This window comes from Esox lucius, chromosome 10, assembly GCF_011004845.1.
Source record: "Esox lucius isolate fEsoLuc1 chromosome 10, fEsoLuc1.pri, whole genome shotgun sequence".
In the NCBI taxonomy this organism is placed as follows: domain Eukaryota; kingdom Metazoa; phylum Chordata; class Actinopteri; order Esociformes; family Esocidae; genus Esox; species Esox lucius.
The window spans coordinates 23,168,159-23,190,953 of NC_047578.1; the positions used below are offsets into that span (position 1 = coordinate 23,168,159).

A 22,795-nucleotide genomic window follows, 5' to 3' on the forward strand; every position below is an offset into this window, starting at 1 on the left:
TACTGCATAACACATTCACAAAGACAATTGGTGCCCTCCATTACGGAAACGGAAAAATTAAGGTACCATGGGGGGTATTCCAAGTTATGGCTCAATCCTTCTCTGTGCTTGTTTTCTGGTGGTCAACACGTGTCCTGTTACTGTTAGGAATGCTTGAGCTAAATTGAGCCAATGGGCACTTTGTAATGGGATCCTCATTTGGCCTTGAATGCGTAGCTGTGAAGCCTAATGACTATCAGGAAGCACATACTTGGGTAACCAACGCTAGGATAGGGACAGTTGGAAAGGGTTTGCTCTTGTTGCCTTTAACTCCTACTGCAAAGAGCCGACAGACATGTGATACCCAAATGACGCGCACATAGAGAGCGACACGCACACCTCCCACACACACACACAGTGGTTTCCCTGTCCTACCTGAAAGGTGAAGGACTATACACCACATTGTTTGATGACACGCTATATCGCATTCCAACTCCTGATACGTGCCCATTCTACCACACGCCAGAATGTCATAGACACAACGATGTAGCCAAGGAGTGCCATGCTCAGATGATAAATTACACAAGTATAGGCAGCTGACAACTGTTGTTAAAGCATTGGGTGGTTAAACGGTTTGAATTCCCTACCTGATAAGGTTTTGCGCAAAACACCCCAATTGCAAAAATTAATTTATATCCTTTTGCGTGCTGTGATGTTTGCGGTTTGTTTGTAGTTTAGTCTGTCTTGCCTGTGATATCTTTCTGTGAAGTTACGGTTTGAATTCTGGCAAAGAGTGAATGACAAATGGCCTTCCGTGTTAATCAGTAATGTCAAAAGAGTTTGGGCGAGTTGGGGTTGTGTTGGTTTAGTATTTGCACGGCTTAGTTTTGCAGAGGTTTTGCAGTTACTCAGATAGAGTTAAAATAGTTTGGGCATATCATAATCATTTGGATATATTTGAATACCTGTCAACATTTGTAAGCAAAAAAAGTATGTTTCTGTGAAAATAAACCAATCCACTGTTTGAAGTATTTCAATAAACTATTAGATTACTAATTGACAGCTTTGTCTCTACAGCTCACCAAAGAGAAGGAACATGGGAAGCTCAACCCTCGGCCAGGAAAGGTACATCTCTTTCTCTCCCCACTCTATCTTGTCCTATGAACTGTGACCTACACATGACCTGGATCAGTGCCCCGTTGCAACCCTTTTTTTGCTTTCACTCAAACCTCCTTTCCTGCCAATGTTTTTAATGAAGGACTAGTGATGGGTAAAGTGAAATTTTGGCACAACACTTCAATGCATTCCAAAAAGAGAGTTGACATAGACAAGTAATGAAGTGTAATCTCATGACTATAGTGAGGAAATTGAACTAGTCTGATTTGAAATATAACACACTACATTTTATTTACCTATTAACAATTATTTTGCAGTATGCGCTCAGTGGTTTGCATAATTGTACTAAATGTCCAGCATATTCACCATTGTCATTACTTATTTCAGACAAGCTTGATTTACATGGTCATGATACAGTAGTATCCCAAGCATTGGCTCAGCAAAGCTTCCAATGCTAGGATTGTGGAAAATGATTGTGGCATACCTGACCGTCATGTTTCGTATTTGGTAACAGCTGCGGTCTCATCATGAGTAATGTATGGTAATTTCCATCTGTGCTTGGAAAGTTACAGCTATTCTTTGCCAACACTTTTGTGCTACTCTCAATGATCCATTACTCAAAAACAATTACTGTGGTAATTCAACAATGAGTAACACAAGCTACAGTCATGCCCTTTTGACTACTGCAGGGATGGAGTGAGGTAATTAGCAAAATGTTAACAATAACAAGGAAGATAGGTTAAATAGCATCTGGTGCTAGTTCAGTAAGGAACACATTGTTTAAAAGGGATTTTTAAGTGATTTTATTGAACTTCCACCTTGAATCCTCTACACATTAACCAATTTGATCAGTAGCATGACTTTGTGCATGAACATTAATCATTCAGATTGATGAAATAATCTACTATATTCTGTACATCTTTAATGAAACAGGGTTTGTTTTGCAGATGTTCATCTTTGATCGGCCAGGGATGTGTGGTCAGAGGATTGAAGTGCGCAGTGATATTGTTGATGCAACACCCTGGGAATTACAGGAGACCATCTCTATCAGGGTTGTCAGAGGAGGGTAAGTCATGATACATTGTACAGCAACCGTAATGAGTTCCATGTTTCATACAAACTTTAGAACAGTATGCAATTTTTAACAAGAAGCATGCACAGTTTTTGCACAAGAAAGTGCTTGGTAATGAGTGTCTCAAAACAAAGAAATGAAAAAGACCTGACCAAACATCACAGTGAGATTTATATCTGTACACAGCTCCTGCTTATTCAAATGATTTATTACGAGTGACTGAATATGTGAGGGAGACCCCCCTGATCGAGCTGGTCTGTGGCTTACTGATAGCAATCTCCTGTTAGAGAAATAAGGCAAACCCCAGAATTGTCCATACAGAGAACTTTTCTGGAATGGTCTACAAAAGGATAGAAACATACAAATGAAACTTATAAAATGTCAATGTAATGCCATACAACTTATAAATAAAATAACAAAGACAATCACCAAATAGACTATGGTGAATATTAAGATGATCTGAAGGACTATATTTATTAGGTATAGACATGGCAGAGAATAAACAAGTAACTAGGAAGTGATAATACTACAAGTATTACACACACTGCTGGGCCTAACTAAACCAGAATGATGCAACCACAACAATAACTAGCAATAATTAAAATTTTCTGACACATCTCAAATGTCTTGAGTCCAATCACCCTCTCACTTGGATGACATTGAGGAGAAAGGACAACCACAACTGTTATAACCTTTGGGAGCATGGTCATGCTAGCTGGCCAATCAGAGACTAGAAGGGCTGAATGCTTGGAGGTAAGATGCAAGGTTAGTCACTGATTGGCTGAGATCATTATCCGAAGATCTCCCCAGGAAAGAAGAAGTGAGGGACGGACGTTGAGGAATCCAAAATACAGATAAGTGTCTTTTCTCACCCAGAAGGGAGATATTGACTGCAGCTTTTCTAAAAGCTAAATTGAGTCGATTAAGTACTGCTTTATTTCGGCTGTTCTGGACAGCCTAGAATTTTTGGGAGAAGAAGCTGTGTTTTCAGGTTTTCATTAACATAACATTACGTTTAGAACAGAGGTGTATGCACATGCACGCACGGCACACACACAATCAATTGTGAACTGATCAACTGTCACGGTCCAATGTAGGCAGGACATGAATTGCAGAGCGAGTATAGGGTAACGTCCTTTTAATGTTTTTCTTTATATGAACAAAACAGAAAACAACAAAAGGCGAGGCAAACCGCAAACTGAGTGCAAACACCACACAAACAGCACAAACAATGATCCAAAAACCAAGGGCAACTTAAACAGGGTCCCCAATTTGAGGCAATGTGGAGCAGTGCAGTGCAGAGATGCCTAGAGGTCCCCAGCCAGGACCTGACATCAAAAAATGATTAATTGTCAGTTCCACGGGACCACAAAGAGATTGTCATTGGTTCCCCTCCCCAGTAAGCATGCACACCTTTTGCAGAGGAATAAAAATTCCTAGGGACTATGAGTGTCTGAAGTTTGGCGAAATGGTGGCATAAGGAAAATATAACTTTGTGCATTGCTGGATGGGAACAAATGAACAAACGTTTGTTCATGTTCATTTTGGGTTATTAGGTTTACTTAGATTTTTATGAATTAATTGGTTATAAGGTTTACATAGGTTTTTAGTTTTACCCTGGTTATTAGGCTCACGTTTGTTGTAAGTTAATTTGGTTATTAGATTTTTGTCGGTTGTTAGTGTTACATTGGTTGTTAGTTTTACATTGGTCATTAGGTTTAGGTTGGTTGTCAGTTTTATACTGGTCATTAGGTTTAGGCTGGTTGTCAGTTTTACACTGGTCATTAGGTTTAGGCTGGTTGTCAGTTTTACACTGGTCATTAGCATTCTTGGATCAGCTACTTAGATAATGAAAACTCAATATCAGTTTTTTGAAATTTGACTCAATAACCCTACTTAATTAAGCAGTCAAATCGCCTCCCCCCTCTACAACAATATCTGGTGTTTTTGGCTCGCGAAAAAACAGCATCAAAGCACCTGGAAAGGGATAACGGCGACTTTGTGTTTATTTACATTGAGTGCTGGGAAGATGGTTAGTATACAGATAGCCTATTAGGAGAAAACATCTTCCCCTCACGCAAAGCCTCAACATGCTTCATTTCGCTCCGTTTTCAATTCTATGCCCGAAGTCATTATTAATGGCAATGCCACCCCAATTTCCTTTCTAAAAGCTCCATCACATAGTTAACAGTTATTACCATCATATATTCGTTTTCTCTTCTATAGCATTTTCTATAACTAGCTAGCTAGCTGTTTGTTATTGGCTTCCTTTGTTTCTCTTGTGGGCATAGGGTATGGGGTGTTGAGTATGCAAATAACTTGTAAATAAGAATCAATCAAAACGTTTGCCCGTTTTCGGAGTAAATGTTGTGATTACAGTAGGCTCCTGTCCAGACCAGTGAGTCGCAGATCTCCCAGCGCCGTAGGGAAACGTGGGTCTCGTCAGCCAGGCTATCATGCCAGTGTCTGAATGGACGTCTGCTGTTGTCTAGCGCCTTGACTTCCTATCAGGGCTACAAGGTGTCCATGTCTTCCATTGTGTACGACGTTGTAAGAACAGAAACCCTTTTCGTGGGCAACAAATTCAGTCACGTATACAGAATTTACATTTCACATTGAATCGTGGTTTACAGGATTTGATTGATTGTTTTGTATTGCTAGAACATTTAGCCTCACCCGTGTGAATGCCCTCACCAATGGGACGATTCTGAAATGTGTGGGCGGTGGTGACATTGAATGGGAGACTGACTGGTCACCACAGGCCAAACACTGCCTTTCCTGAAGCCATTCCAGTGCGGCCTCAGCTGCACCCACTGGTCTACCAGCGGGGACGAAGCCGTCGTGACCACCCAGGGGTCAGTCCCCTGTCCATCCGAACTCCAGTCCAAGTCGCAAAGGTCACTGACGTCTGACCAATCCAAAGCAGCAAAAGGTTTCCAGTTTTCCAGTGGCAGTCCTTCTGGAGCCCAGTGTAAAAATACTCATACATTAGCCGACTCTCTTGACAGAAGCCAAATTGCCTAAACACCTTGGCACTAGTCCATAGAGGTATTATGAAAATAATTGTTGTATGAGCTCAACAAGGTATGAATACACACAGTGATCCTTTCATTAATCCAGAGAATCAATCTATTATTACTAGCAAATAGCGCCTTGGCATTCATACCAACATCTGGGCTGGAGGTGTGCCCTGCAGTGGGACAAGTCTCTCACACACATTCTTTTATCTATAATTTTATGAGTTAACCGGAGAAGCAAGATATTTCCATGTTTGACTGTAATATTTGCTTATCTGTCCGCCTGTGTTCTTTCTATATTATTATAGTTTCAGAACCTAATATCTAAAAAGGGGGTCCCTAATGACTGAGAGGGATTGTCTTTGACTTGCTGTTTAGATGTGTTATTGTAACTAGGGTTCTAATCCCACTCAATCATGGCTATTGGCCAGAGTATGCACTCTCCTCCTGGCACATAGGTTCCAGGCAATACTTCCTGGTTGGGGAGGCAATGTAACTTTGTCAGATGTGCATCAAAGGACAGACATCTGAATCTCTAACCGTCCCAAACCAGCTATCAGTTGCTGAAGCATGAAGCAGTCTTAATTTCATATAAAAAAGTATATGAAAAGGTCTCTCACAACGTGGGAAGCATGCAACTCTTAATTGTCTGCGTGCTCACTCCTCGCCTTCGTTTCAAAACCCACTGGATGAGATGGACGTGGGTTTTGAGAAATTGACAATCTCCTGTAGTGTTTTGCTGAGTCAGTCGAAAATGGGTCTGAACATGTTGACTCACCCATCCCTGGGGTCCCAAAACAGTTTAAAGCTCATTGGTGAATTTTAATTAGAATGTTTTCATTAACATCACAAGTCATCAAAGCATGTGAGTGTGTATATGTGTGTGTCTCTCTCTCTTTCTCTGTGTGAGAACTTTTTACAAAATACTGTGCAGAAATGTAAGGGAGCCGCCGGCTGTTTGGATTGGCATGATAGTTATTGATGTCACTCATATTTTATGTTGCCTATTTGCATGAACTAGATGGATGTGTTTGCCTTCAGCTTTTCATATCTTGAGTGAGGAAACGAGTGCCATATCCTAATTGTCGTAGTTAAGCTAAAAGGGTTTGGGTCACCACGCGGATGCATGGATACAACCCATAGCCAGAGTATATTGGCCATATGCAAAAATACCTCCAGACTAATTAGAACAGTACAAATATACTGTGTATGTTTACGACCTCAAATACCACTGCTTTCAGCCGATCAACATTCAGGGCTTAAATTACATGGTATGCAGTATAATTATAATGACCTTATCAGTCGAGGAGCGGTCAATGTATTTAGAAGCTTTGCCTGATGAACTACATTTTGAAATTATTTTTCAGTTGAATTAAACAGAATTGTGCTCATGCTGATACAGCAGCTACTTCATAAAATGTACTACTACTGATCTGTGTGGTTGGTTGTCACACAAAGCTATCTTCAGATGAATGCACTAACTGGAAGTTGCTCTGGCTAAGAATAAATAAATGTGAAACATTTGAAATGTATGTACAGGCTCTTCCATTTCATTACCTGGACTTGTTATAAACCAGTCTTTCCTTGGGTCCCTTCAGATGGGTCTTATACGAAAAGCCTAACTTCAAAGGGGAGAAGATTGCTCTGCATGAGGGAGACGTAGAGATCACCTACCCCTTCAACCTCCCCGAGCCAGAAGAACCACCACAACAGCAGGATGGACAGAACGGACAAAACGGAGAGAAAGAGGAGGGCGGAGAAGAAGTGGTGGTGGAGGCCGAGCCAGTCAGGAAGTTCATCATAGGGTCAATACGCAGAGCTGTCAGGGTAAAATGAATAACATAAAGTCACACATGACCCTCTGAGGACGAACTATTAAGAATAGCAATAGAGCGAGGTCCAACCAGGACCTTTTGTGTAATCACTAGACCCCTGGTTAGGGTTAGAAACACATCTTTGTCTATTTGATTGTTCTGAGAATTTATAAAGGCTTGCGGTTGTTGCCACTAGACATCGACAGACCTTGGCCAAATAGAAATGCCTGAAGTATAGCTGATGTGATTTCTTATTCCACAACTCAGAGAGGCATGTTTGTTCACCTTGGCATATTTCTGAAACTTCCCAAAAGTGTTCTGTCCTTCCGAACGTGCCCGGGATCATTATGTAGTTCTGCTCTCTGTCGAGCTCGATAGCACCCTCAAGTGTCAAAGTCTGGACTTACACCTTCTCTCTGCCACCAGGATTACAGCGTCCCTGAGATCAGTCTATTCCCAGAGGAGAACGCAGAGGGGAAGAAGGTGACCTTCAGGGACACGTCAGACGATGCCAGAATCTTTGGCTTCCCCATCAAAGCCAACTCTATCATCATTAACGCCGGGCTGTAAGTCACAGTTTTCCTAGGCTCCAAGAAACAGAAGTTTCACCATAAATTATGATTTGACATGTTGTTTGAAGAGAGAAATAAACCTTCAAAAGTAAAGGTTTTGTGCAAAGATTTTCGGTGACAAGAAGCTCAGTATTATGTCGATTTTATTGATTTTGGAAATGTCTTCAGTTTACTTCCAGTTTAACATTAATATTGTTAGGTCCGTAAATAATTGGGCACAAAAGTTCTTATTTTGTCTGTTTACCAAAATATATTGAAGTTTCAGTTAAATAATAAATATGGGCTTAAAGTGCAGTCCCTCAACTTTAATTTGAGGGTATTCATATCCAAATTGGAGAACAGCCTGAGGAATTGCAGCTTTTTAGTGTGTAGCCCACTCTTTTTCAAGGGACCAAAAGTAATTGGACAATTGACTCAAAAGCTGTTTCATGGACAGGTATGTGCTATTCATTCGTTATTTGTTCATCAGTTATGCAGGTAAAAGGTCTGGAGTTGATTCCAGGTGTGGCATTCGCATTTGGAAGCTGTTGCTGTGAACCCACTACATGCGGTCAAAGGAGCTGTAAATTTAGGTGAAACAGGTCGTCCTTAGGCTGCAAAAAAAATATGAAAAATCCATCAGAGAGATAGCAGGAACATTAGGAGTGGCCAAATCAACAGTTTGGTACATTCTGAGCAAAAAAGAACGCACTTGTGAGCTCTGCAACACAAAAGGCCTGGACGTCCACAGAAGACAACAGTGTTGGATGATCGTATGATCATTTCCATGGTAACAAAAAAACCTTCACAACATCCAGCCAAGTGAAGAACACTCTCCAGGAGGTAGGCATATCATTTTCCTATCCCAAATCTACCATGAAGAGAACTTCACAAGAGCAAATACAGAGGGTTCACCACAAGGTGCAAACCATTTGTCACGTGCTGGAGTGTGGAAGGACACATGCGCAGAGTCGAGATCACAGGGATAATCCATGTTTAATGAAACAAAACAAAAAAGCAGCAACCAGTGACGTGGGCTAACTGATAACAGGCAAAACCAAAATGAACCACACTGGAAGTGCAAAAATAAGGAACTTAAATAGGGTCCCCAATTGGAGGCAACGACCGACACCTGCCTCCAATTTGGGAGTCCAAAAGGATTGGAGGTGGTGCAGAGATGGCTAGGGGCATAGCCAGGATGTGACAGTACCCCCCCCCCCCCAAAAGGCGCGGCCTCCCGATCGCAAGACCGGGACGACAACACCCGGACAGGCGGCGGCTCAGCACCTGGAGTCACCGGTACAGGCCGGGGAGGCGGAGCTGCCAGGACAGGCTGGGGAGGCGGAGGGCCAGGAGACGGGAGAGCCGGCGGAAGGGCAGGAGCCGGCGGAAAGGCAGGGGACGGGGGAGGGGCAGGAGACGGGGGAGCCGGCGGAGGGGCAGGGGGAGCCGGCGGAGGGGGAGGGGCAGGGGACGGGGGAGCCAGCGGAGGGGCAGGGGACAGGGCAGCCGGCGGAGGGGCAGGGGACGGGGGAGGAGCAGGGGACGGGGGAGCCGGCAGAGGGTCAGGGGACGGGGGAGGAGCAGGGGACGGGGGAGGAGCAGGGGACGGGGGAGGAGCAGGGGACGGGGGAGCCGGCAGAGGGTCAGTAGCCGGCGGAGGAGCAGGAGCCGGTGGGAGAGCCGGCGGAGGAGCAAGAGCCTTGCCAAGCTGCCCAGGGACTCTCCCTCAGGTGGCGAGAAACGGTACGGCGGGTCCCTGAAGCCCCACCAGTCCTCACTCCGCCCAACCACCGGGAAGGCCTCTGGGGGAGGCAGCCGCGCCTCAGGATACTCCGGCTGCCCCCATAGCACCCCCCCAGAAATTCCTTGGGGCTGACTTACGGAGGTTTTGGTACGTCTCCTCCGTTGACGACTCCTCCGAGGTCGGCGCTGAGCTGGCCAGGTTTGCAGCTGGGGACGGTAAGGGTTCTCCTCCTCCGTGTCGCTATCAGGCCAACAGAGGAGTTCCCCTACCGTCCAACTCTGCCGTGTCTCTTTCTGGTGGTTCATTCTGTCACGTGCTGGAGTGTGGAAGGACACAGGCGCAGAGTCGAGATCACAGGGATAATCCATGTTTAATGAAACAAAACAAAAACGCCGCAACCAGTGACATGGGCTAACTGATTACAGGCATAACCAAAATGAACCACATTGGAAGTGCAAAAATAAGGAACTTAAATAGGGTCCCCAATTGGAGGCAACGACCGACACCTGCCTCCAATTGGGGAGAACAAAAGGATTGGAGGTGGCTAGATGCGCCACCTCCTGTCCTGACTATGCCCCGAGCCCAGCGCAGAGATGGCTAGGGGCATAGCCAGGACGTGACACCATTCATAAGCCTCAAGAACAGAAAGGCCAGATTAGACTTTGCCAAAAAACATCTAAAAAAGTCTTTAGCATTCTTTGGACAGATGAAACAAAGATCAAACTTTACCAGAATGATGGGAAGAAAAAAGTATGGAGAAGGCTTGGAACTGCTCATTATGCGAAGTGTACCACATCATCTGTAAAACACGGTGGAGGCAGTGTGATGGGATGGCCACTAGTGTCAATAGACAAAACGTAAGGCAGAAAGACCCACGAACAAACAACAACTGAAGACAGCTGCAGTAAAGGCCTGACAAAGTATCACAAAGGAGGAAACCCAGCGTCTAATGATGTCCATCTGTTCCAGACTTCAAGCAGTCATTGTCTCCAAAGGATTCTCAGCAAAGTATTAAAAATGAAAATTGTATTCAGAATTGTTTTAATTTGTCAAATAACTTTTGAGCCCCTGAAATAAGCGGACTGTGTATGAAAATGTTTGCCATTCCTAAACATTTCATACAAAAATTTTGTTCAATCACTTGAATTAAAGCTCAAAGCCTGAACTTGCATCTTGCATCCCGGTTATTTCATTTCAAATCCATTGTGGTGGCGTACAGAGCCTAAATTATGAAAATTGTGACAGTGTCCAAATATTTCCGGAACCAAGTGTAAATGTGTTTATAGTTTGAGATTCATACGGACTCTGTCCTGTTTTCAGATGGTTGGTGTATGCTCAGCCTTTCTTCCAGGGGGCACATCGTGTTCTGGAGGTGGGGGGATATCCCAACCCTGCTTCCTGGGGTGTGGAACAGCCCTATGTGGGATCAGTACACCCTCTAAAGATTGTAAGAATCCCTTTGTTTTATTCTGTTTTTATTTAGTTTAATTAGCTTTGAAACTTAAATGTGCCACTAGTGAATGTGTGGCTGGGAGCTTCATGTGGTTAAAATAAAACACAAAAGAAGATTAAGTGACTGTACAGCTGAGCCAACATTTTTGTTTTGTGCGTATATTGTTGAAATACACCCTTTCAAATCCAACATTTCTTTTTTCGTTGCAGGGTGAACCAAAAGTAGAGAAACCCAGTGAGCCAAAGGTAAGACTTCAGTAATGACATACAGGAATGATTTCTCAGAGGAATTAAAAAAATCTGTTCAATGGGATTATCAAACGTGAGACCTATAAGGTGAATTAAATGACATGTTTATCCTATGGTCTCCAGCTGGTGCTGTACGAGAAGCCTTACTTCACTGGGAAGACAAGGACCATCTACACCAACATGAGAGACTTTATGACGAGGCTGGATAAACAGCAGATGACCTTCATGTACAGCGCCGGATCCATTAAAGTTCAGGGAGGCTGGTGAGTAGAGGGTCTTGTGTGTGTGTGTGTGTGTGTTTATGACTGCGTATCTGTCTGATTGTGTCTGTGAGAGCCATATCCTTTTATTGCAGTGCATTGTCTTCTACTAATTATATAAGTTGATGTCCAAACTAGGGCTGCAACAACAGATCAGTTAGAACTGATAACGCCTATAATTAAAATAGTTGGCAACGAATTTCTTTGTCGATCAGTCAGGTCTGCGTGAGACACGGTAAAGAGAAAAATAATCATCTATTTTTCATAGGGTTTTGTTTTTGTTTGCCGTCATTCCACGAGCTGCATGCTGAAGTGAGATAACTTTCTCCTCAGATGAGATTCATTAACTAAACATTAAGCCGGTGGGCTACTCGTGCGTGTGGAGTTGGTGTGGAGCTGTGATGCTTCACGAGTGCATTCGCAGTTTTTAAGCGACCTGTTATAAGACTCTCAGCAGTGTCTTACCTTTCCTCATTCTTCCTCACTTTACTCTGGAGGAATTACAATACGGTGAAGCACACTGTGCGGTGTTGTTTTAGCTGAGGAGGTCTCACTTGGTTGAATTCTTTAAAATGGTTGTAGCAGTGAGTGGCGATGCCTCTGCCAAAAAAAAAATCACTTTTAAATCTATGGCAGGATTTTTTTCTCTTAGATGCTGGTCAGGGAGCTGAAACATAATTACATTTAATAATAATTATTAAAACATCATTTGTACACTGAAAGTGAGCAACACAAGCCCAATTTATGAATAGAAATGTCATACCTTGATCACAGTGAGTGTGTTTTAAGTTGTTTTTTATCCTGTTCTTCCTGCTCTTCTAGCTGGGTGGGGTATGAGAAGGAGGGTTTCCGAGGACACCAGTACCTGTTGGAAGAGGGAGAGTACCATGACTGGAGAGTGTGGGGTGGCCACAATTCCGAGCTTCGCTCTGTCAGGGTCATACGAGCAGTACGTAGACCATACCATCCCCTATCACTGATCTTATCTCAATGATACCCTTATGTTCAGGTGCAAAGCATGAATCCCACAACAAAAATGAATATAAATGGAGAGTTTTCTGGCAAATTCTTTTAACTTTCTCTTAGTTTGATTTGAATATAAGACGTCTTGCTCAAAAATGTCTTTATCTAGGTAACCAGTAGTTCTGTACAGTTACACCTCAACATTTATTGCACATCAAAGACATCTGTGATTTTCATTTTAATTTGTAAATTTACGTTAATGTTTCCGTTAATGTTCATTACTGAAGTCTGTGAATTCTTGTTATCTCAGTTATATGTTTTTGCTGTTTGTTGGTTTGGTGGTATACAATTATCAAGACTCAAATACAAACATACAGCTTGCACCTTAAATCCGTGAGCGTCAGTGCCTTTTGCAGCCAACTCACCACTGTCGTCTCAGAATGTGACCTCTGACATTTAACATTTGGCCCTTATTGTCTCCTACAGGACCTGACGGAGCCCATGCTGGTGATGTCTGAGCAGCCTGACGCGGACCAGGAGAGTCAGGAGAAGACCTTCGAGGTGACCGAGGCCATTCCGGACGTGGAGCTCTTCGGATACCGAACGGCCACGAGCTCCATCCACGTCCTCAGTGGAGCGTAGGTCTCCTCCCTTTACGACCCGGGCACGATACTGATTCGTAGCTTCTGCATTTTGAATGGGATTCAAGATTAGATTCAAAATCTCACATAAACGTGGTCATTAAATTTTTATTGGTGTTCTAGTATTTATTAACTTTTTATCAAAATAGCCGACTCGTAAGAAGAGACATTGCGTTGTACTTAGAGAACGTTCATTTGGACTACTGCAGCCTCGCGTTCTCAAACAGGACTGCTTGGTCCAAGGATCCAATGTCATTTATTTTAGATGACGCTCCAGCATGTACAGTTTACATCGCCAGGCAATGGTTTTGTAAAATGCAAAACAAAAAGTCATTTTAAGTGTGTGAGCTGTTGAAAGTTGGCCATGCACTTTGTTGTACGTCTGTGTGTGTAGTTCTAAAGGAAATGCAAAACTATTCATTTTTCTGCGATTTCGGCTGACAAATACTTGAGTTCTTCCTCTGTCCAGTGTCTGTGTTCTTTTGCCCTCACGCTCTTTCTGTTCTGCTTAGAGACAGATTATGCTGTTCTGTGAAGGGAGTAGTACACATCGTTGTATGAGATCTTCAGTTTCTTGACAATTTCTCCCATGAAATAACCTTCATTTCTCAGAACAAGAATAGATTGATGAGTTTCTGAAAAAAGTTCTTTGTTTCTGGCCATTTTGAGCCTGGAATCAAACCCACAAACACTGATGCTAAAGATACTGAACTAGTCTAAAGAAGGCCAGTTTTATTGCTTCTTTAATCAGCACAGAAGTTATAAGCTGTGCCAACATAATCACAAAAGGGGTTTCACATAGCCTTTTAAAATGATAAACATGCATTAGCAAACACAACGTGCCATTGGAACACAGGACTGATGGTTGCTGATAATGGGCCTCTGTACACCTGTGTAGATATTCCGTTGACAATCAGCCTTTTCCAGTTGCAATAGTCATTTAACTTTAATAATGTCTACACTGTATTTCTAATCCATTTGATGTTATTTTAATGGAACAAAATGTGCTTCTCTTTAAAAAACAAGGAATTTCTAAGTGACCCCAAACTTTTTAGCAGTAGTGTCTATACTTTTTAATATACCTGATATGATCGTATTTTTATAAAGTTGGCAATTCATATAAAATTCCTAACCTACAGCAGAAAGATCCAGAGGGTGGTGACTTTGCGGGTCTTAGAGTAGTAGTCTAATGATAAGGCATATTAGCACTGTAGAGTCTTACATCAATCTCATATCAGTATTGTGTGTCAACAACCTGATAATGTAATTTGAATATATAGCAGACAAAGTAAAAAGTAAAAATAAGACATTTATGTGCTCTTTAGGTACATAAGAGGTTAATGGAACAATTATGTCACTTTTTCTTCAAGAGGGGATGAAGAATCTCTCAAGTTTTAATCAGTGTTTGGTTTAAGCCCAACCTAAACCAAATCTTCTCTCTTCCCCCAGATGGATAGCCTACTCTCACGTGGACTTCTCTGGAGACCAGTACATTCTGGAGAAAGGCTTCTATGGTAACTGCGCAGACTGGGGCTCCACCGACAATCGCATCTGCTCTGTTCAGCCCATCTTACTGGTGAGCAGAGGCCTGGAGACCCTTTCTAATGGAGCTGGCAGTGGAGACAAGGAAAACGACACACTGTTTTACATGCTGGCTTAATTCACATTGATATCGCAGCATACAGCCACAGGGTTTTGTTTCTCAGCCTGAGGGGAAACAGAAAAAGTATTGCTGATGAGTGGGATGCTAATTTGTTGTGTCCAATCAATTCTGTTTTCTCTGTTTCAGGCTCCGAGTGAATGCCAGGGCAGCATCAGGAGTGAGGTGGGACATGTAGGGTCGGACTGTATATCCCTCCACAGTCACAATGTGGCTGATTTTAACCCACTATCTGTTACTGATTCTTCCTTTATTTGCCCCCCCCACCATCTTTCTCTCTTTTTCTTCTATATGTCTGTCTGCCTCAGGTTATGTTGTACACGGAGCCAGACTTCCAGGGTGAATGCCACGTCTGTGACAAAGACCAGGAATCCCTCTCTGACCAGCTTGTCGTCAAGTCCTGCAGAGTAGTGGGAGGAAGGTGAACACACACACACTCACACAGTATATGTGACCGTGGTCTAACAGATAGAGATGAAAAGACTGAGACGCAGACAGATGGTCTGGAGGGATGGAGAAGGACCCCGAGTAGCCTCGCATGTCTTCCAACAGGAGGGTTGCTCACCGCTCCAGTGAGCGAGTGATGACTTTCAAATGACTTCCTGGTCCATTCCCCTGTGTTCCAGCTGGGCGGTGTATGAAGGGCGACAGTATTCGGGCAACCTCTATGTCCTGTCGGAAGGAGACTACCCCAACTTCACCAGCATGGCGTGTCCTCCCAACTGTGTCATACGCTCACTGAAGACTGTCCCACTGGTGAGAGCCCTCTCCACGCCACGCGACGTCCTCGTACAACCGCAGTCCTCATATGCTTGACATGTACTCTTATACGACAATGTGCGGAGGTCATAGGCACCTAAATGTTGAATTAAAGCCTTTTATTTTACAAATAAACACTTTAAATAAGTGTTTCTTTGTAAAATATTTGTGTGTGTGTGTGTGTGTTGAAGGTGCCTAAGTCTTTTGCACAGTACTTTTCCTGTGGTCCTCATATTTCCATCATCCTCTTATTGCCTTTGTCCTCATGCTCCCTCTCTTGCTTCCTCCATTTCAAATCATTTGGTTTGCTGTTCTTTAGAATATTTCAGTGTTTTCAGCTTTCTTCCCCCATTCGAGGGGCTAATAGAAAAAGCAGATGACAACTTTCCGTCAGTGGTCTGATGAAGGCTGGGGTGTTCATTTTCCCCAGGTGTTCTCTGTGCCCTCCATCTCCCTGTTCGGCCTGGAGTGTTTCGAGGGGCGTGAGATCACCATGGACATGGAGGTGGCCAATATGCTCGAGGAGGGCTACAACAACCACATACTTTCCGTCAGAGTCAACCGAGGATGGTGAGTGGGGAGGGGAGGGAATTAACATGGTTATTGTGCGTGTGTTGTTCCTTATAGCAACTACAATATGTGCTCTAGTGTCACCCTTTGCTTCATTTTCTTCCTATAGCTGGGTGCTGTGTGAGCACAGCAACTACAGGGGGCGCCAGTTCTTATTGGAACCGATTGAAATCACCAACTGGGGCAAATTCAGCCATCTCGTCACCATTGGCTCGATGTACCCAATAAGACAGGTTCGTATCCAACTGACTATATTGACTTTGGGTTTTTATTTGATACAGGACTTCCCAGTGTAATACAAGCTTTTTATGATCCTAATTCTGCATGTCACACGCTGATTCCATTTCCCACAGAGGCGGCACTTTTTCCGCATCAAGAATAAGGCGCAAGGTCACTTCCTGTCCATCCAGGGCGGTGTGGAGGAAATGAAGTCAGGACGTGTGGTGGCCACCGAGCAAGTGGAGGGCATGAGCGATGTATGGTTCTACCAAGACGGTCTTATTAAGAACAAGGTACACTTATTTCTGCCAAATGAGCTGCCTGAGGCCTATATTTCAAAATGTCTGTATAACACTGCCATGGGTCAGCTCTTTAAATTGAGCCCAATATATAACCGCCACCAATTAATATTTTCTTACTTGTTGTCAATATAACATTTCTTCCCATGAAAAGACTACACACCTGCATGATTAGTATTTAAAGCCTCTAAGCAGTATTTAAAGCATTAATGCTTAGAGGCTTAGTTGATTTAATCTTCCGATAATTATTTGTTTAAACGTGACACTGATTCATTGTTTTTTACGGTTAATATTCCAAATGTATCAGTTCGTAAAGTGTCTCCCGTTATCTTTCTCTCGCTTTCTTGTTTTCATCCTCTTTCTCCATCTCTCTCTATTTCTTTCTTTCTCCCTCTTCCCCATCTCTCCCCCCCATCTCTCCCCCCCATCTCTTCCCCCCCATCTCTCTCCAGTTGGCTCCTACTATGAGCCTGCAGGTGATGGGTAATGTGGAGGCGGGGTCAAAGCTGGTACTGTGGTCAGAGACCAGGCAGCCGGTCCAGACCTGGACAGCCCATATGACAGGCACCGTCGCCAGCCTCACTTTCCCTGGCATGGTGCTCGACATCAAGGGTGAGCCCCTACACTACATTCATCTTCCTAATGGCATCGCTAGGCATCGACACACATTGTGATCTCTTATGCAATACTGAGTACACCTGGCAGTTACCCTAAACAGGTCCTGAAGGTTTTGTCCCCCAAGGAGAGTCAGGTTTTATTGTTCCAGGGAGAGCTTTTTGGTTCCACGTAGAACCTTTTGGATTCCAAGTATAACTATTTGGGGTCCCATTTACAACCCTGGTTATAACTGGAGCCCGAAAGGTTCTTCATGTTATAGTCTTTTTCTTAAAGAATGTACTGGGTTAAGCTGTGGGGTAACACATTTTAAGAGGCAGACATAACTTTCAGGATTGAGATAAGCACAACATATCAGAGAAATAAGCACTGCTGTAAACATTAGACGTTTGATTAGCATAAATTATTGATTCAATTGTTTCTCTCCAGGTGGAAAACAGTATGACAGGGACCACATTGTGATTCAACCGGCGAGTGAAGACAGGCCTTGCCAACAGTGGGAGCTGGAGCTATTGTAACTTTGCATAGACTTTCCCTTCACTCCCTACAACTCTTACAATAACCCCAAGCACTAGAAAACTACTGCTTTTGTGCATGTGGACATGGATAGTTCCTACAGGTGGCGCCACATACTTAACCCAATATCGTCCTCTTCAGTCACTCTGAGAACGTTGTCTTTGGAGTTCATGGGCTTTTCTTTTATTCTGTGAAGGATCATATGTGGAGGGTCATTTCTGGTCTTTATCTATGAGGAAAGCAACGTAAGAACAAGTTGACAATAAACAACTAGTGCCTTTGAGTGTGGTCAGCTGGAGAGAATGGGTAGGGAAGTGCTTGCCTCTTTCCTCTCAGGACTGAACCAATCACTAGAACCCAACAGCGATTATCCAGAAGGTTAAAATAACTGCTGTATTGCTCCACATCTGTGTCTTCAGGCTCATATTGAAGATGAATTTCTAAGGAAGCCAGATGGATGTACATTATGTTGTGAAATTACATATTTTTATAGTTTTTTTTCTTCTTTTGTTTGACTATGTAACATACTACATTTTGGGAGAACTTTGGATGGGAAGTGTATTCTTCATGCAGTATAATATTTTGTATGGTGCATTGCAATGACCCTATGGGCTTTTATGCAGTTGTTCTGTGAGTTCTTAAATGTGATGTTTCTATTTGACAATGATAAAACTGCAGTCATTTCTTTAGACATCAACCGTGAATGTGATATTTACTGTCATCACGCAGGTTAAATGCTTGTATTTGTACATAAAACAAAATGCTTTGCTCATTTCCGAATCCTTCTTTGATACCAAAAATATGTGAATTGTTAAAATGGTGTGGTTTTAAAATATATAAAAATAAAAGTTATCTATATAAAACACAACAGTTGTTATTATTTGTAGAAAACCTTTAAAATGTATAACGTATCAATGCAATGTTATACCGGTCATGTTATGCTTGAACTCAAAAACAGATTGATAATGTATTTGGCATGTATTGTTTCTTAACAAGGTCTATAGCTTCTGTCCAATTAATAGCCCTGTGGAAATGGTGTATACAGATACCGAAAGAGGGAACGGCTGCTAAGTCAACATACCCCTACTAATGGACTTTGAATGAGGCATAGTTTGACCGTTTTATTTGGTGGTTGATATACTGTACACCGATCAGCCATAACATTATGACCACCTGCCTACTATTGTGTTGGTCTCCATTTATGTCCTGAAAGCAGATCCTTTAAGTCCTGTAAGTTGTGAGGTGGGGCCTCCATGGATCGGACCTGTTTGTCCAGCACATCCCACAGATGCTTGATTGGATTGAGATCTGGGGAATTTGGAGGCCAAGTCAAACACCTTGAACTTGTTGTTGTGTTCCTCAAACAATGCTCAGGTAGGTGATACAGGTCAAAGTAACATCAGCATAAATGGCAGGACCCAAGGTTTCCCAGCAGAGTATTGCCCAAAGTATCACACTGTCTCTGCCGGCTTGCCTCCTTCCCATAGTGCATCCTGGTGCCCTGTGTTCTCCGGGTAAGTGACGCACACGCACCTGGCCATCCACGTAATGTAAATGAAAATGTGATTCATCAGACCAGGCCACCTTGTTCCATTGCTCTGTGGTCCAGTTCTGATGTTCACGTGCCCATTGTAGGCGCTATCAGCAGTGGACAAGGGTCAGCATGGACACCCTGACTGGTCTGTGGCTACACAGCCCCATACACAACAAACTGTTATGCACTGTGTGTTCTGACACCTTTCTATCAGTACCAGCATTAACTTTTTAATCAATTTGAGCTACAGTAGCACGTCTGTTGGATCAGACCATAAGGGCCAGCCTTCGCTCCCCATGTGCATCAATGAGCCTTGGCCGCCCATGACCCTGCCACCGGTTCACTGCTTTTCCTTTCTTGGACCACTTTTGCTAGGTACTGACCACTGCAGACTGGAAACAGGGCTGCAGTTTTGGAGATGCTCTGACCCAGTCATCTAGCCATCACAATTTGGTCCTTGTCAAAGTCACTTATGCTTTTCCATTTTTCCTGCTTCTCACACATCAACCTTGAGGACAGAATGTTCACTTGCTGCCTGATACACAAGAATTATAAAGGATAAAGGATTATTAGGCACACCATACTAATACTGTGTTTGACCCTTTTTCACCTTCAGAACTGCCTTAATTCTATGTGGCATTGATTCAACAAGGTGCTGAAAGCATTCTTTAGAAATGTTGGCCCATATTGATAGGATAGCATCTTGCAGTTGATGGAGCTTTGTGGGATGCACATCCAGGGCACGAAGCTCCCGTTCCACCACATTCCAAAGATGCTCTATTGGGTTGAGATCTGGTGACTGTGGGGGCCATTTCAGTACAGTGAACTCATTGTCATGTTCAAGAAACCAATTTGAAATGATTCGAGCTTTGTGACATGGTGCATTATCCTGCTGGAAGTAGCCATCAAAGGATGGGTACATGGTGGTCATAAAGGGATGTACATGGTCAGAAACAATGCTCAGGTAGGCCTTGGCATTTAAACGATGCCCAATTGGCACTAAGGGGCCTAAAGTGTGCCAAGAAAAAATCCCCCACACCATTACACCACCACCACCAGCCTGCACAGTGGTAACAAGGCATGATGGACCCATGTTTTCATTCTGTTTACGCCAAATTCTGACTCTACCATCTGAATGTCTCAACAGAAATCGAGACTCATCAGACCAGGCAAAATTCTTCCTGTCTTGTGCAAATTGTAGCCTCTTTTTCCTATTTGTAGTGGTACCCAGTGGGGTCTTCTGCTGTTGTAGCCCATCCACCTCAAGGTTGTGCGTGTTGTGGCTTCACTAATGCTTTGCTGCATACCTCGGTTGTAACGAGTGGTTATTTCAGTCAAAGTTGCTCTTCTAACAGCTTGAATCAGTCGGCCCATTCTCCTCTGACCTCTAGCATTAACAAGGCATTTTCGCCCACAGGACTGCCACATACTGGATGTTTTTCCCTTTTCACACCATTCTTTGTAAACCCTAGAAATGGTTGTGCGTGAAAATCCCAGTTACTGAGCAGATTGTGAAATACTCAGACCGGCCCGTCTGGCACCAACAACCATGCCATGCTCAAAATTGCTTAAATCACCTCCTTTCCCATTCTGAAATTCAGTTTGGAGTTCAGGAGATTGTCTTGACCAGGACCACCCCCTTAAATGCATTGAAGCAACTGCCATGTGATTGGTTGATTATATAATTGCATTAATGAGAAATTGAACAGGTGTTCCTAATAATCCTTTAGGTGAGCGTATATCCCACCCACTGACAGGTGCCATGATGACGAGACTATCAGTGTTATTCACTTCACCTGTCAGTTGTCATAATGTTATGGCTGATCAGTGTACATTTACACATCTTCAATTATAGATCCAAGTTAGTATATACCCCTGAAACTCAACCACAGTTTGACAAAATTTCAACCCTCTAGTTAGGGACTGATTTAGACCTGGGACACCAAATGGGTGCAATTAATGATGATGAGATAGAACAGAAAACCAGCAGGCTCCTGACCTCAAGGGAAGAGTTGAGTAACCCTGGTATACACTTAATCACGTTATTGTAATGCTTAGAGGCCCAAGGTAAGGAGAGCTGTTCTCAGTCAGGGCTCACACAGACAATGTAGAAACACTGCGCAAGCTGTTCTGAAAACCATGGGGATGTAAATTTTAGAGACAAGACCTTGAAGAGTGAGACAACTTGTCGTAATACTATTACACAGCCTACAGTATACAGAGTATATTAGTATTCACCTTATACTTTAAGTAAATACTAGTAGGTTCAGGTTAAAACGTAAATGTTAGTGGTAAGCCTTTAGTACAAACTGTATGTAAATTGAAGCCTGCATTTATAGATTGAACAAAATGGCAATACAGGTAAGACATTGATACCGGATACACTGTGACGTCTTTAACCTGTATGTGCCTCGAAACCATTATCCTCAGACTGAAACACCCACCATAACTTCCTATTGTTGACAGTGGCCACAGCCCGCATTGCTCACAGCAGCCAACTTGTGTGTCTTTCTTAGTATCGTCTTGAATTTACATGAGATTTGACCTACCCTGTTTTGACTTAGGTATGTAATATGACCCGCTTCATTCATTCTCCCACAAAGAATGGTGTTTTTGCTCCATTGAGTCAAAATTGGTCGTTCTGTTTCTGTGGTAATTTTATTTTGAGGGAACCTTCTTTACGCTTCACCAATGAGACTTTTCTATATATATATTTTTTTACCTTATAACTTATAACTATTCAAAAACAGGCTTTTTTTCACTGAGCAAGAATAAATGTTTTTTTGCCTTATCAATGACAAACAGATAAACAATTTGATTTAATAAACCCCTAGGCTGTGACCTGATTTGACAGGGCAGCTGATCTATGTATTCATCATCCACACAAGGGATTTGACCTGACTGCGGTTTGGCTTCACAACTGAACTTATTGGGCAAGTGCTAAACTTCGATTGCTACTGGCACAATAGATTTTTGCTCTTTGCAGATTAATGCTGGTTTAACTACTGGTCAGATGGTAGACAGCGATCTCTATACAATAAGATTATTTTATGGGTATAAGCTACAGTATGGACTTAGAACACAAAATGTTCTTGGTGGAGGTTTTAATGAGAGAGATCAGAGGTCTGACGAGAGGCTGAGGCCTTAAGCCATGCCATTTACCTGCCACCATCCCTGCCTGTTTAAGCATGGTATTGTAAAGACTAATGTCCTAAGAATCTGTACACAGTAGCTGAAAGCTGAAAAGGTTCCAGCTCTTCCACGGCCTACAGACTCACTAGATGTTGAGCTTGTTTGGGATGTTCCACTGAAGAGGAGTGTTCGGGACACCATGTTCCTTTGAAGAGGAGTGGGACGACATTCCGCTGGCCACAATCAACAGCCAGATCAACTGTGTCAAGATGTCTCACTGCCTGAGGCCAATGGTGGTCACAATTGAACAATTGGTTTCTTGTAGGATTTTCCATTCATTGTCTTTTTAATTATTTTTCATATTTTCCCTTTCCAGATGATCCCACACTTCAATGATGTTCGAGGTCGTGCCTCTGACGCGTCATCTTCAAGCCAGCATAATTAATTGCTGTGAGTAAGGTATTTTCATTACAAAAATGAGTGTGATACACTTTTTTTTAATACTTTTTCATCCTTCCACAAGGAAATGTTCCAACAAAAATCTTGGATTGCTACCAAATCAGCTGGTTGTTTTGCACTGTTGTTATTCAAATTGTTGAATATGATTTATTCAAGTTTCTATGGGCACAG

The 22,795-nt window shown here is 42.9% G+C and overlaps 1 protein-coding gene across 2 annotated transcripts in view; it reads left to right on the plus strand.

The window, feature by feature from the left end:
- Positions 1-18,352, plus strand: part of crybg2 (crystallin beta-gamma domain containing 2) — a 66,062-nt gene extending 47,710 nt beyond the window's left edge. For both annotated transcript variants that reach the window (XM_010864005.4, XM_020050358.3), the window contains exons 5-22: positions 1,057-1,104; positions 2,043-2,161; positions 6,783-7,011; positions 7,425-7,564; positions 10,617-10,743; positions 10,959-10,994; positions 11,121-11,260; positions 12,080-12,206; positions 12,707-12,858; positions 14,311-14,437; positions 14,651-14,686; positions 14,830-14,942; positions 15,148-15,277; positions 15,711-15,850; positions 15,960-16,083; positions 16,204-16,362; positions 16,821-16,980; positions 17,413-18,352. In XM_010864005.4, the coding sequence (XP_010862307.4) occupies positions 1,057-1,104; positions 2,043-2,161; positions 6,783-7,011; positions 7,425-7,564; positions 10,617-10,743; positions 10,959-10,994; positions 11,121-11,260; positions 12,080-12,206; positions 12,707-12,858; positions 14,311-14,437; positions 14,651-14,686; positions 14,830-14,942; positions 15,148-15,277; positions 15,711-15,850; positions 15,960-16,083; positions 16,204-16,362; positions 16,821-16,980; positions 17,413-17,501 (2,196 nt within the window). In that variant the 3' untranslated portion in view covers positions 17,502-18,352. The remainder of the gene's footprint in view (positions 1-1,056; positions 1,105-2,042; positions 2,162-6,782; positions 7,012-7,424; positions 7,565-10,616; positions 10,744-10,958; positions 10,995-11,120; positions 11,261-12,079; positions 12,207-12,706; positions 12,859-14,310; positions 14,438-14,650; positions 14,687-14,829; positions 14,943-15,147; positions 15,278-15,710; positions 15,851-15,959; positions 16,084-16,203; positions 16,363-16,820; positions 16,981-17,412) is intronic.
- Positions 18,353-22,795: the final 4,443 nt, after the last annotated feature.